The following is a 15,000-nucleotide window of genomic DNA, read 5'->3' as shown; positions in this document are numbered from 1 at the left end:
GGAGCGTTACGTTCAAGTGTTTAAATAAAGTCTACGAGTCCTCAGCTTCTACGTTCGCTATAAGTGATCAACTGAAAGGTTCGAAGTGAAAACGAAGGAGCGGTTAGTGAATGATCAGGGGCTAGTTTTGTTCCTCAGTTGAGTTGTGGTAAGAGATGCGTGAACGCAGGCTGAGCGTGTTGCTAGCAGAACATCATATGTAAATTTCCTTCTGGTTTGAGAACAAACCTTTTAAAAGTTCTTCTTTGTTTACAAGTTTTTTTATGATTGCGGCGTGATTAAAGGAAGTTTTGCGCGGACTAAAACGTCCTTGAGTGATTTTTCCTTCCTGTAAGATACAATCGGTGGCTGTTTAAAGATATCGAAATCCATATGGCGGACAACAAATCATATTGTTCCTACTTTCCCGCCACCGCAGCAAGATTTTTTCAAAACGAAAGTCTCAAGCATAACGTTTTTAAACTGCCCTTGAGTCAGAAGTCTTTTATGTGTTTTCAGAAAAAATAGCCACCGCAAATTTTTATTTGTATTGAGCCCAAGTAGTCTAGACCTCATAAACATCATCTCCTCTACATGTCTTGACTCTTCAAACAATGAAAGTAGCCGGCGAAACCTGACAGAGAAGCCGGCGAACTTCGCCGGCTGCCGGCTCTTATATACAACCCTGTAGGGGAAGATGAGGGAGATTCAGATTCTATTCATATCATCAATTAACGTAGCTTTATCAGAATAACTGTCTTGGTTATTGTGTTCTTGGATCTATATATTCGGTGAAGTGTCAGATCTAAGAATTTTTATGAAGGTTCAATCTAACAATTTGCAGTTATGAATTAAGAAGTACTTTTTCCTCAGTTTTTTTTTTAAATTTAAGACGCTCGGTCAATCTTGACTTCTTTCCTTTTTTGTCGCTTATTTGGCACCTATAGACTGAGAAGGGCCTGGATATGGTGCATCGGTGATCTGACTCCGAGATTTGGATTGGGCGACTTGTGGATCTGTTATGGCATTCTTCGCATTCCTCATCCTCAACTGGAGAATTTTGCTCTCAAAACTGATGGGCTTTCTACTTATTGGCTGTTTTGTGGACGTAAGTTTTGTTTATGTTTTAAGAGTTCGTAAGTAATCAAATAAGCTGACGCGCTTGTGGTTAACTAGCTCAGAAGTTTCGAACTGTCAGCGCATTAACACAAGGCATTACGTTTGTAAGCTACACTTAAATTGGAGGATTAATAAAGTTAATGTAGGTAATACACGGATTAATAGATTTTGTGAGCAAAGTGAACGCCAAATCGTACTGCGCACGCGTTAAGGTAAAATACCGCTTACTGGTACTGGTGGTTTTCATACCACAAGTGCGCGGCAGTAATCTTTGATGCTATATAATAACCGAGCCAAACATAGGTTAAGACGGGTTACAAGGCGGTAATGCCTGTAGCCTGTTGGGGGGTAGGGTGAAAAGGCGGTAATGCCTGTGTGGGAGTAGTGTTAACAGGCGGTAAGGTGGTAATACCTGTAGCCTGTGGAGGGGTAGGGTTAAAAGGTGGCAATGCCTGTAGGGATGTTAGGTTAATAGGCGGCGAGGTGGTAATACCTGTAGCCTGTGGAGGGGTAGGGTTAAAAGGTTGTAATGCCTGTAGGGGTGTAAGGTTAAGAGGCCGCGAGGTAGTAATACCTGTAGCCTGTTGAGGGGTTGGGTAAAAAGGCGGTAATACATAATAAAATATAGATAAGATAACGACGATAGGGGAAGATGAGGGAGATTCAAATTCTATTCATATCATCAAGTTACGCAGCTTTATCAGAATAACTGTCTTGTTTTGGAAGATTTGGAATACACATTTTGGTTATTGTGTTCTTGGATCCATATATTTGGTGATGTCTCAGATATAACAATTTTTATGAAGGTTCAATATAACAATTTGCAGGTATGAATTAAAAAGAACTTTTTCCTCAGTTCTTTTAAATTTAAGACGCTCGGTCAATCTTGACTTCTTTCCTTTTTTGTCGCTTATTTGGCACCTATAGACTGAGAAGGGCCTGGATATGGTGTATCGGTGATCTGATTCCGAGGTTTGGATTGGGCGACTTGTGGATCTGTTGTGGCATCCTTCGCATTCCTCATCCTCAACTGGAGAATTTTGCTCTCAAAACTGATGGGCTTTCTACTGATTGGCTGTTTTGTGGACGCAAGTTTTGTTTATGTTTTAAGAGTTCGTAACTAATCAAATAAGCTGATGTGCTTGTGGTTAACTAGCTCAGAAGTTTCGAACTGTCAGCGCATTAACACAAGGCATTACGTTTGTAAGCTACACTTAAATTGGAGGATTAATAAAGTTAATGTAGGTAATACACGGATTAATAGATTTTGTGAGCAAAGTGAACGCCAAACCTTACTGCGCATGCGTTAAGGTAAAATACCGCTTACTGGTACTGGTGATTTTCATACCACAAGTGCGCGGCAGTGATCTTTGATGCTATATAATAACCGAGCCAAACATAGGTTAAGACAGGTTGCAAGGCGGTAATGCCTGTAGCCTGTTGGGGGGTAGGGTGAGAAGGCGGTAATGCCTGTGGGGGAGGAGTGTTAACAGGCGGTAAGGTGGTAATACCTGTAGCCTGTGGAGGGGTAGGGTTAAAAGGTGGCAATGCCTGTAGGGATGTTTGGTTAATAGGCGGTGAGGTGGTAATACCTGTAGCCTGTTGAGGGGTTGGGTTAAAAGGCGATAATTCCTGTTGCAGTGTAGAGTGTTTTTTGTCTGTAATGTGTTTGTTGTGTTGTAAGACGCTACGGTAGAGTGCCTGAAGGTGGAGTTTTTTGCTCAATCTGTCGTTTTTGTAGCATAACTTCGCATAGCGAAACTCCCGGAGAGAGAGAAAGAGTTAAATGAAAGGGAAGTATAACCACTTCGAATTAAACAATGTTATCCAGGAAAATAAATTTCCAAAGCTGTTTTGAACAGAGTTTCATGTCAATATTGCGGGAATTAGTGCTGCATTTTTGAATTGGGGCGTTTGTTTCCTGAATGAAGCTTTAATGGTTGAGTATTTTCCCGTAAAAAATTCACTCCCAAGCATTTGCTGCCCCTCATTCGAACAGACTTAAATCTGAACAAAAAATGTCTTTATGTTTACCCTATACGCCGACGCCTTTTTAATAAAGAATAAACGAGAAAATGTAATCTCGCTTTGCAAAGTCACGTTTGATAAATTTAGCAAATACGAGAGAAAATGTGAAGCTTTCTCCTTTTAAAGCGTTTAGTTAAAAAATGTTGTTCCGGATGAAAATGCCGAGGACTTGTTGGTTAAAAGCCGCAGTGCCGCGATGTATTGGAAAAAGTGATATCGTTTCATGTTCTAACAAACAATGCATCGTTCAATATGATATACTGACAACGCCGAATTTATTTTTTCAGGAACATTGCAGGTGGCGTTTATTGGACTAAAGCTCGTCTGGTCTGAAATAATCATGGATTCATCTTCTTTTTTCCTGGTAAGGAATGTAGTTTAAAACGACTATTTATGTTATGAAAACGTTTTTACGTAGACAGTAGTTAAATTTGATTTCGTATCAGGAACGCTTTAATCATGAGTTGTTTGTCACAGCATATGCTATTGTGTTTATGAAGTCCCAGTGGGCTCACCAATGTGGCCGTTTTTTACCATAATGGCCGCCGTGACTTCATTCTCGTTATTGTTGTTTGGCCCAGCATCATTGCTGCGTCCTTTGTGACTTGGAACAGACTTGGAACAGTCTTCTTTCATAATGCAATCAAATTAATATTCTTTTGTCTTCAGTAGTGCTCATACAGAACTGTTAGCCTTGCCACTATGGCCACCTTTGATGCCCTTTGCTTTATGTAGGAATATCAAGATGACCACTGTGTAATAGGGTCAGTGATTGGACATCTTATCCTTTATTCCACGTCTTTAAGGTGCGTTTTGGGGAACATGTTTAAGAGAGATTATCCTGCACAAATTTGAAACGATCTGAAAATATATGGAATTCCAAAGTTTCCACGCGAAGAATGCTGCAGCTCGTTAAGCTGCTGCTCGTTTGGTTAAATAACAGCGACGCTTTACGTGGTAATGAGGGTGGTTTATCGGCCATCATAGCGGCTGTGATTTATGATTTTTGTTTTGATTATCCGACAAGGCGACGACAGACATGGTTTATTGTTCTGCAACAGGAATGGTCTTTTGTTTTGCGAAAACAATTATACTGTCAACCATTGTTCTTGATGTGCCAACCATAGGTTGAAACAATAACATCTTTTGCTCGGAAGTTCGAAAATTTGAAAATTTGAATACTAAAATCAAAACAAACCTATTCGAGGTGTACTTTTAATCTTTGCTCAATAGTGATTAATGTGCAATACCTGTAGATGTATGTGCCGCAGATGACTTCAAACAAACTCTCCTACAAACAATAGATGGTTTTCAATCACGTGACGAGACGGCCATGTTGGTGCACAAAACAATAGCAAATCATGGCTCATGTTTTGCATTATAAAAGAGTCAAATTCCCAAAAGACTTTTTTCTCTATTGTTCTGTACACCAACATGGCTGCTTTGACGTCAGGTGAAAACCATCTGTAATTAGAGGCTATTGTTTTCGCTCACTCGCGACAATAGGACGATTTTGTTACTCTATTATTTGAATATTTAAGACATTGTTTACGGTCTGTCTTTGCTCGTCGATATTCTAACTTTTTATCAAACTTAATGGTGAGATTCAAAGTATTTCACCCCTTCAGATCGGTTTAATTTCGCAAAATTAGACATGATTTATTAAACGAAGGGAACTTCTGACCATTTTAATTGTTCTCTGCCTTTCCAGAATAGCCAATGCGGGAGAAAGTTCAACCAATGTGATTTTGATCAAGTGTCCAAAAGGAACCACTTAAAGAGCAGGTAGTATGTTTACCTATGATGGAACATTTCCGGACCAGATTCGGCAGGTAGCAAGTTCGACCAATCAAATCGTAGGATTCCGATCACGTGACCTAAACTTGGCCGATCAGAAAGCGAGAAATTTACATTTTATCGATACACACTTAAGAGATTAAAATGTTAAATGTCGTTCTCTGATTGGTTAAATTCGGTCACGTGATCGGAATCCTGCGATTTGATTGGTCGAATTTGCTGAACCGAGAGAGCAGGAAGTTTGTTTACTTATGTGAGCACTTAAAGATGATGGAACATTTTCAGACTTGTGTAAAATTCGGCAGGCAACAAGTTCGACCAATCAAATAGCAGGATTCCGGTCACGTGACCAAATCGACCAATCAGAGAACGATAATTTCTCATTTTATAGATAAACCCCTTGAAAAATTAGAATGTGAAATTATCGTTCTCTGATTGGTCAGATTTGGTCACGTGACCGGAATCCTGCTATTTGATTGGTCGAACTTGCTGCCTGCCGCAATATTTTTATTTTTTTGGCGGGAAATGGCAAAAAAAAGAAAAAATTTTTCTTCCCCTTTCCCTTCCCTTCCCTTGCTTTCTTCCCTCTTCTCTCTTTCCACTCGCACATCCCTTCCCTTTCCTACCTCCCAGGTGTGTCCCCATCCCCCCTTCCTTTCCCTTAACTCCCCTTTCTGTAGTCTGATCCCCTCTGTTTTCCCTGACCTGTAGCCGCTTACTTTATTTACGTAATCTTCCTCTATATCTATCTTCCTACTAACACTTACCTCCTTGTAAAGGCCCAGAGTTGTCGCGGCGGGGATTCGAACCACGGACCTCGTGCGCCGGAGACTGATGCACTACCAACTGTGCCATCAAGTCAGCGATAAGAGTTCATGTAAAATTCGAGTATTTAAACAGTAAGTTATTTCCAGGTCCCATTTTAAACGGAAAAAAAAAAGGCAATTGAAGCCGCAGAAAATCGCTAGCGATTTCCAACTATTAGTTACAAATTTTCGCTATAAAATTAAAGAAAGGAATATAATAAATAAATGAAATGAAAGTAATGATGGCTGGTACAAATTACCTGTAGCCTCGTTTTCGGGATGAGGCTTTCGGCCTCGTTTTCGGGATGAGGCTTTCGGCCTCGTTTTCAGTACGTGTTTAAACGCATCTCCTACAAATAAACGTTCTGTTCGTTCCCATAATTTAAGCCAGTGAGAAAAATGGGTTCTAAGTTACATTGGATTTGACTTCTAGTAAAGGAAGAACACTCCTCGTGTTCCTTCAGAACAACGATGATTGGAACTCGTTTTTTGCCTATCTAATTTCCTACGACAGACCTTTTAGATTTCAACGGACCTTTGATTGATAGCCAGAGTGAAGTTGAGCGCTTTGAGAAAGGGAAGGAAAAGCAAACAGCATCATTTGTAATTCAACCATTTTATTTTCATGTAGTCTAACACTGGTAAAACAATTACATTTTATTCAGTCTACGCACAACGGCTCCATCTTATTGAAAATAGTGAGTTTATTCCTAATTTATTTGAATGAGAAAACCTTTTTTTATTCATCAAACAGAGACACAAAGAAAAGCATACAGCAACATTTGTAATTGAACTCTTTTATTTTCATATAACACTGGTAAAACTAATACATTTAATTCAATCTTCGCAAACAACAGCTCTTTCTTATTGAAATTAGTCGAAGTTTGAATCGTTAATCCTAATTTTATTTGAATAAGAAAATTTATCAAGTGAAACTTCGCGGCCCACCAGAAGTATTTTGTTCAGAACGCAGCCTCATAAGGAACAAATATTCGTTCATTTTCTTGTCTTGTCTCAAAAAAACCGTTGGCCCAGGGTATTCGTGCAATACTGAGGAAAGAGTGAAAAGAGGGATTTTCTCTCTGAATCCAAGAAAAAGGCCAGCAAAGCCTGTTGTTGATCACTAACACGCGAGGTCGCTAACGTAACTTTTCAATAAGCCTACAGAATGGTACGGAGTAGCCTTGTTCCTCTGCATTGTCCTTTGTTGTCTTGAAGCTATTCCCTGGCCATAAAGTCATTACGTTTACAGCCCTCAAGAAACATGGCACACAAGAAACATGGTACACTCTGCTTCCAACTTCCGTCCTTACTAGCCGTCACCTTCAGACTGAGTGCCGGTAGCACGGAGCTTAACCATACTCTTTTTTGCAGTCTGAAAAGCAAACAATCAATTAGCTTAAATGTAGTCCATGCATTAAAAGTAATGAAAGTACAATTTTAAAAGGCCTTGGAATTGTAGGAGGCAGAAAGAAATTCGTTAAGCAGTAAAGCGTTCTTAGTTACAGCGCATTTAAATTACATACCGACCGTCTAATACCTCAACATGTTGTCAATGCATCATAATTCAGAAAGTACTTTTTGAGGCACTACTTCAGAGTACCAAAACCGTGTTTTGATCATTTGTTTTAAAAACTGTATATTAAAGTACAACGATCAGACCCGCTAGACTGAAATTTAAATTGCCCTCTTTTTCATTTTTGCCCATTCCTTGGTGTTTTATCTGAGCCACATCTGAGTAACACTTCAGCCTCTGTGCCGAAACAAGTCCAAATGGTACATAGTAGTTATCGACTTCCCTCTACACTTGAAAATAGTGTGCTGCTACGAGTATATTCTAACGCATGACGAACAAAGTACAAATCCTAGCTGCAGACTCCTCCCTTCTCCTTTACGTTCAAGGACTGGTACTATTAGCAGACAAATCCACCCACAACGAAAATGGTAAAGACAGTAAAAAAAAAAAAAATAGAAGAAGAACGTGAGGAGAGAAATGACAACAGACCACTATTTTTCCACAGTAATAAAAAAAATTACACTTTAAGAATTTTCTCCATTCTGATTGGATTAGAGAAATGTAGTTTTCATGTAACACAGCGCTGAAAAGAGGCAATTCAGTGCAAAAGCGCATAAAAAAACCAGGAATTCTAATACCAGGTCAAAGATCAGAGAAGCCGCAGATAACCATCTAGCGCTGGATGGCAGAATTTTTGCTCTTGACAATTTCTCAAAAGTCTGTGTAGCAATTTCTTCAGGAGCTTTGTAACCTTGTCTGCCCTTATACCGCTATATACCGGTAATATCCTTGTACCAGTCAGTCAATGTTGTCTACCATTGAATTTACACAATATTTTATTGTTATTTCCTAATCAGACGAATAACTTCCCTTCACCTTATTTTGCATTACATGCCTAAAGCAACTGAACAAAAGACTTTCGTTTAGTTTAGATGTTCTTGTTCGTTTTACATGTTAAGTTTCTTCACCATCACCTTTCTTAGCGCCTAGGTTTTTTGGTTCCATCAATAGCACAATCCTAGTTTTCCTTTGTAAGCATTAACTTCAACCATTTTTCCATATGCACGCTTTCCAAAACCTCGATTGGTATGAAAATAGTTTTCGCCACCTTTTTCGTTTTTAAGCTAGGATTTGCATAAGTTTCGGGTGGCGGTTTTTTCGGGTGAATCGAAACAGTTAAAGTTAAATTTCGAGTGAGAAGTAGAGTTGTTCTCGTATCGAGTTTCTTTAGCGTTCCTTCCGGCCAGCAAGTTACGTGCGCCATACAAACATTGATGTTAAAAAAGATTGGATGTTAAGGAACTTTTGCATGAGATCTTGCTTTTATTCAAAGTTTAACTAATTAAGGAGAAATTCCAACAGCAACAAACTGCTACATAACCTACAATCTTGGACAAAAAGGGTTGAGAAAATTAAAAACAGGGGTTATTTTGCGCACTACATCCTCAATATCGCACATTATTAGCGATCCCCCTCCCCTGGTGGGGGCAAAAAGAGAGCTTATTTTTCATACTCGTGATCGGAGTTTAGTCCAAAAGCAGAGTTTTCTCAACAATTTTGTCCAAGATTGTATTTGGTATAAACTATCAAATATCTGTCTATATGAGAGTGTGAACACTCTCATATGTTTATAGTATGTAAAACTTGTCTTCTCATAGCTGATACAAAGTAAGTTGTCGAGGGTTACTTGTCATACAATAATATTGCGTGAAACAAACATTGTTACAGCAGTGCAGTATTAGCCATGTACGTAAATTGTTTACATAAGATAGGGTTCTGTTTACTTTACTTTACTGCACTGCGAATTGCTGTTCTTTTACATCGTGGAATTCATACATTAGTACGATTAAGAAGTAAGAGACCTACTGAGTCCTATAACGAGGACAATATGAAGGAGTTATATCAAAACCAGTCGGCCTTGCCCTAGCTGTTTTTGCCCACATTGGTTTACACTGATCAATATGTATATACAGCTATGAAATTATCGCTGATATATTTATGTAAGATTACACACAATAAGGAAATTGCACTGTTAACAACGGTTAATTTTGTGTGTTCTTTAACTGACATAGATTTACGGCGAAGGAATGAGAAATTTTGGTCGGTTAACGTGATTGGAACAGATTTGAAATATTTTTCATGACCAGTCTGTTTTTAGCCAGCCGGTGTGTTAACCGTTGACATGCGTCACTTTTTGTAAGAAATGTAGAAATCTCATTGATTTTGCGCATAGTTTATACTCATTAGCAACGCCTTGAGAAAACAGTAGGGGAAATAAATATAATGCCTTGTAGTTATACTTAAAATTCGTGACAATTCGTATTCGAAGACGCACGGTTTACAAACAGAAAGTGGGTTTCTTGCAACCGGAAGTAATCTGCTCTATTACTATTTTGCTGCTGTTATACCACATTCTTGTTTGCTTTCCCAAAAAGTTTAGGGAACTGTTCACTGACATATTTTTCAAAAAAGGGACCATCTAGTTTATCGTATGGGTCACATCTGATCACACCTTTCTTGTGGCTTTTACCAACGAACAGCGTGACAACTTCCCTTTTAAGGCCTTGGGCACCTTTCTTGTTCCTAACGATTAGTGCTAATGAAACTCCTACTTCCTCAGGAACATCTTTAGCTTTGTCGTTATGATCTTGCACCTGTAATAAAATATACGCTCCTAAAGCGTCGTCAACATGCCTTTTATGTACCATTTCCAGTTGTTTTGATAATGAACTTCAATGATGACGTAACATTGTTTTTCTTTATTAGGGTTAATTAACTCTAATTGTCAATCGAATACCATGACGACATGCCTGCGACTGATATATTTTCTTTTTTGTACTTACAGAACTCATATATACACGCTTTTTGTGTTCTTGGGCAAAATGAGCCCCAGACAATCTTGGACAAAAAGGGTTGAGAATATTAAAAACAGCGGTTATTTTGCGCACTACGTCCTCAATATCGCACATTATTAGCAATCCCCCTCCCCCCTACAACCAATGTTGATAAGCCCAGGTTCGACATGCTTTGTTTCGTCTAGCAACGTTGATCAGTGGGGGTGGGGGCAAAAAGGGAGCTTATTTTTCATACTCGTGATCGGAGTTTAGTCCAAAAGCAGAGTTTTCTCAACAATTTTGTCCAAGATTGTAGATATCTATTGGATTTAATATTCACGGCAAAGTTAATTCATCTGGTATCATTGACGTAGTTATTTAGCAAATCACAAATTTGTTTTTGCTCTTAACAAAAATCAAAACCAGGTTTCGCTCACAATCAAAGAGACATGCTGCAACTCAAACAAGGTCTTTGATGATTTCACCTGGATTTGGCAACAGATGTAGAAAACATCATAACTGCCCCTGCCCCACTTCGTGATGTGAAAAAAAAACAAAACAAACCTGTCTTGCTAGGGTTACCCAAGATGTCAGGAAAGAACTGAATAACAGATTTAAGCTGCTAAAGAATCACCTGATACTGTAAGCTTTCAGATAGAGTATAAGGCTCAGAAAAACAAGGAGAGAAATTGCTCAGGTACGATGACGTTAGAGAAACTGATTTGCTGAAACTTGAGATCCTTCTTGAAAATTGTAGATGCCTCTAATATTAGAGACAATAAAAACACACACAACCTGCAAAAAGCTATTATTTTAAGTACATGTAAATTCTTTACCTCAGTTTGTAAAGATCTTATAGATACCCTGCTAGTCCCAGAAAGAGTTTCAACCACATTTAGAGAATTGACATTGTTAGGGTTAACTACACTGTAATCCTAAGCAGATGAACATTGTAAGGGGCAAGTCATAAATTGGCAGAAATTCTCTCCAGTACAGAGGGACCTGTATTACAAACAGTAAAGTCAATATATTGTCTCCTTAAGTCACAGTTTTACATCCAGCAATTTATGGCGACTTACCATTACTTCTAAAAAAACTGATTTAGGTTGATGACAAGTCTGGAAAATTGTTCTACAATGTGATGTTTCTTAATTCTAAGATGCAATCCTCAGAAAAGGTTATTTTTTTCTTATAAGAATTTGAAATTTCCTTGTTTCCTTGTAACAAAAATTGATGTTTACTATCATATGGACTGAGCGCAGCCATGACCGAGGACCAAATATTTCAATGTCCAGCCCAACCTAAACTCAGTCAATAAGCATTTTATCATATGGACTCTTAACAATATTGATGAGCACTCAGAAGATGAAGTTTGGACAAAATAAGTAACAACAATTTGCATAGAAAATTCACCTAATATGTTGTTTGCATTTGCTTTTCTAGCTGTAAACAACTTGGATGTTTAAAAGCCATGAAATCCTCTAAAAATCGCATTTGCTGGAGCAGTACATGTTCCTAGCAGAGCTTTTTCCAGCCCTGCTTGCACTAAGGCATATGGTCCTCATATGGGGATTTTCCCAATAGTTTGACAATGAAAGTGCGTGCCGGGCCGTACGGGCCATATGATTATGTTATTTATAACTATTTTGAAAAAGGAAACAAATAGGAAAGATATCTGTTTACAAGCATTCTCTTTGTCACTCATACGTGAATCACTAAGCATGGTTAGCACTAAGCTGTGGTTGAATGCCATTAAATCCCATATGCTGACCTTGTACTTAACAATGATCAGTGCCAACCACGCTTCAAGGCACATCATTAGCATCAGATGATGCCACTGACATCTGCTATACCCTATACTTATTATATACTCAACAGAATATCGCTTTTCTGATTGGTCAATGACGAATTCATAAAAAGGCTATAGACTGAGTGAAATAAATACAGAAGTTGCTAAATTGGAAAAACACTGATGGAGTAATTTTGTTTAGTATACAATAACCTTACTGGCTCAATTTTGTTTGACTTTGCAATAATTTACTCATGCTTACTTATTCCAAATTGCACTTGAAATCATGTGATTACTTATTAATTTCGCTCGCATAATTGCTCTTGCTTGCTCGTTCATTTCGTGATTTATGGTCACTCGTGATGTTTTAAAAGTTCTCAAATTACACTCACCAACGGCTCATTCAATTTTGAAACTTTTAAAACATCACTATTGCTCATAAATCACAAAACATGGACTCGTGTTTCTACGTTTTCCTATACATGGCCCAAGAGTGCATCCAAGTTTCCTCAATCGTGTAACAAAGAAAAAAATACACTTACCTTTTCAATAAATCATAAATCAGCCATTAGTTCGGATGTGAAAAGGCAATATTACAGTGCAAAAACCAATTCCAAAAGCAGTAGTATATTTTTCCTGAGACTTTTTACATTTTCAGGCAGGCGTTAAAAGCGTATCGTGGTCACCAGTCTCCTCTACGCCAAATTGGTGGGCGAGCTTTGGTTCAGTACACTTTGGACCATATCATGCTTCAGTGAACTGGATAACTATTGTTATTGTTAGTATCATCCAACTAGTGGACTAATGCAAATGCTGCATTTTGTTTGGCAACGCTACTAGAGGACTATTAGTAATAGTCCTCGAGTAGCGAAAAGCGTGACGCTTTGTTTCGTTTTATTTCCAAATAAATATATTTTCAACTTGCATTTGCTAACTTTATTGTCTTTTCTGTCCGACTAGTTGGGTGATACTAAAACAATTAGACCCTTCGCCCTCAAGGGCCATGGGTCAATGGCCCATTCGGCTTCGCCTCATGAACTATTGACCCGTAGCCCTTGCGGGCTACGGGTGTAATTGTTAATTATTGCGCACACTTTCTGCGCATCTCAAGATATTGGGGTTTCCTATTGGTGGAGCTTACTAATAAAGGGGTATTTTTGCGCGGTTTAAAAGTATGCGAAGGAAGCAGAACTTAGCAAGTGCTCTTGGTATCTAAAAAGAAAATTGGGAGTAACCACGCATTTTTCAGAAGTAATTAATCTTCAATTTGGAAAAGAACGCCATACATAGCTTTGTACTTTAAAGCTTTTTACAAATATTGTTGATTAATTATCTTTGAAAAATGCGTGGTTACCCCCAATTTTCTTTTTGGATTTTAATAACACTTGTTAAGATCTGCCTTTCCCGCATAGTCATTAAACCGTGCAAAAATACCTTTGAATTAGTAGGCACCGTCCTTAATGCAAATAATCTCCATAAGGATAGACGCGATCTGCAAAGCTATTAAATATGCCAGGCTTAAGGTTGAAAACATAGGCTATGTTGAAAATTATATTATAATAAACTCAATCATGCACGCATTTTGATTGGCTCTCACCCAGGATCTGTTAGAGGTCAGACGCACAGCTGACGTCATCATAAAAAAATTTAATTATTTATTCCATGTTGCCGTATGTCGTTATGTAATAGATCACAGAAGACGTGAAAGTGTGGTAAGAACATCAGTAACACTCGGCTATGGCCTAGTGGCTCACAACATTTTGACGTCACCCGTGATATATCAGGGTAAGTGAACATTTCGCATGCCAGGACAGTGGTCTCCACAAATTTTTAAACTAATCATCTCTAACAGTGCAAAGATACTTAACAGTATAAGTGTGGTAGTGTCAAGACAAATTGAAATGGAAAGCAACTAACTTCCGGTTGCCGTCCGTGTGTGGCTCTAAAACGTCGCGTGCTTAATTAAGCTCCCTTTACTGAACAGTCGCACGGCAACACATGAAATCTATTTGTTAAATACTATATCTTTTTTTTTATCATTTGAAACTACATGAAAACCGAGGCTCTCTATGGATCCAAGAAGCAAGGTTGAGCATACTTCGGGACCGTCCTTTCCTTCTTCTTCAACCGTTATTTTTGCTGATTAATGTCACTTATTTTGTAATGGATTTTTTTGCCTTTCACAAGGCTGATCTGAAAAACGAATCCTCTTGTGACTAGCCAGGATACCCTAGGAGAACTGACCCTTGCTCCTATTTCATAAAAAAGAAAATGCGAGCCTGAATGTGTCCATTAGGAAAACAAGTTAAAAAAGGTATTAGGCGAAGCATAAACTTGAATACTCCGGATATTTTGTGGACTTACTTTTCATAGGCTTTTGAGCTCTCCTGAGCTCTTGGTCACATGACTGGTGTTGTTGGTGACGTCATCCTTGGAAGTAGGCGGGAAATTCGAAGGTTTCCGAGCGGCCCCCTCCCTCTGTTCCTGAGGTTGGTCCAGATGGGGGACAGGTTGTAGCGGCCTCCGTCCTTGTTGAGTGAAGGGCATAGAGTCCGAATGTGGATGGCTTCCTTCACACCTCTTTCAAACCACTTCGGTTCAACCTCCAAAATCTCTGCGTTAGCAATATCGATGGAATGTCCCGGTTCAGTAGTGTGTATGTGCCTGGACACCTCGGAAGTAGAGGAGCTGGGGCGTCTGTGCTCCATGAATCGGGCCCTGAACGACCGTTCTGTCTCTCCTACGTAAGATGCCGGACAATCCTCACATGGAATGTGGTAAACTGGACCCGTGACTTGGAGTTTGTCCAGTTTGTCCTTAGGCCTGACTAGTAGTTGCCGTAAGGTATTAGATGGTTTGAAGTAGGCTGGGATGTTGTAGCCTTTCAGGATTCTTCTCAGTTCTTCAGAGAACACACGGATATACGGCATGACGACCGGGTATTTCTTCTTGCTGGTGCCGGATGATGGTAGTGTCGCGGCTTGACTTGAAGGCTGTTGTTCCTCAGCGGGCTGTTTAGGGTCTTTCAGAAGCCTTTGAATTTCCCGCCTACTTCCGAGGATGACGTCACAAACAACACCAGTCATGTGACCAAGAGCTCAGGAGAGCTCGAAAGCTTATGAAAAGCAAGTC

At 39.1% G+C, this 15,000-nt stretch overlaps 1 protein-coding gene and 2 long non-coding RNA genes across 3 annotated transcripts in view; 1 reads left to right on the top strand and 2 right to left on the bottom strand.

Annotated features, from left to right (window-relative positions):
- Positions 1 to 1,046, top strand: part of LOC137983964 (uncharacterized) — an 11,477-nt gene extending 10,431 nt beyond the window's left edge. The window contains exon 4 of the long non-coding RNA XR_011119065.1: positions 927 to 1,046. This is a non-coding gene — a long non-coding RNA (uncharacterized lncRNA). The remainder of the gene's footprint in view (positions 1 to 926) is intronic.
- A 5,283-nt stretch (positions 1,047 to 6,329) lies between these two features.
- On the bottom strand, positions 6,330 to 12,542 carry LOC137982822 (uncharacterized). Its single transcript, XR_011118830.1, has 2 exons — positions 12,411 to 12,542; positions 6,330 to 7,104 (listed from the first exon to the last, which is right to left on the bottom strand). It is a non-coding gene; the product is annotated as an uncharacterized lncRNA (long non-coding RNA).
- A 1,725-nt stretch (positions 12,543 to 14,267) lies between these two features.
- LOC137981903 (uncharacterized) lies at positions 14,268 to 14,954 on the bottom strand. Its single transcript, XM_068828937.1, has one exon. The coding sequence runs from the start codon at positions 14,952 to 14,954 to the stop codon at positions 14,268 to 14,270; it is 687 nt and encodes a 228-aa protein (XP_068685038.1).
- Between the last annotated feature and the right edge of the window lie 46 nt (positions 14,955 to 15,000).

Source organism: Montipora foliosa, chromosome 13 (genome assembly GCF_036669935.1).
Source record: "Montipora foliosa isolate CH-2021 chromosome 13, ASM3666993v2, whole genome shotgun sequence".
Classification (NCBI taxonomy): Eukaryota; Metazoa; Cnidaria; class Anthozoa; order Scleractinia; family Acroporidae; genus Montipora; species Montipora foliosa.
Note: the sequence above shows the minus strand (reverse complement) of the source record. Positions and strands in the feature narration are given on the sequence as shown.

Excerpts from the sequence above, each read along its gene's own strand:
- LOC137981903 (XM_068828937.1), bottom strand. The coding sequence starts at position 14,954 with ATGACTGGTGTTGTTTGTGACGTCATCCTCGGAAGTAGGCGGGAAATT.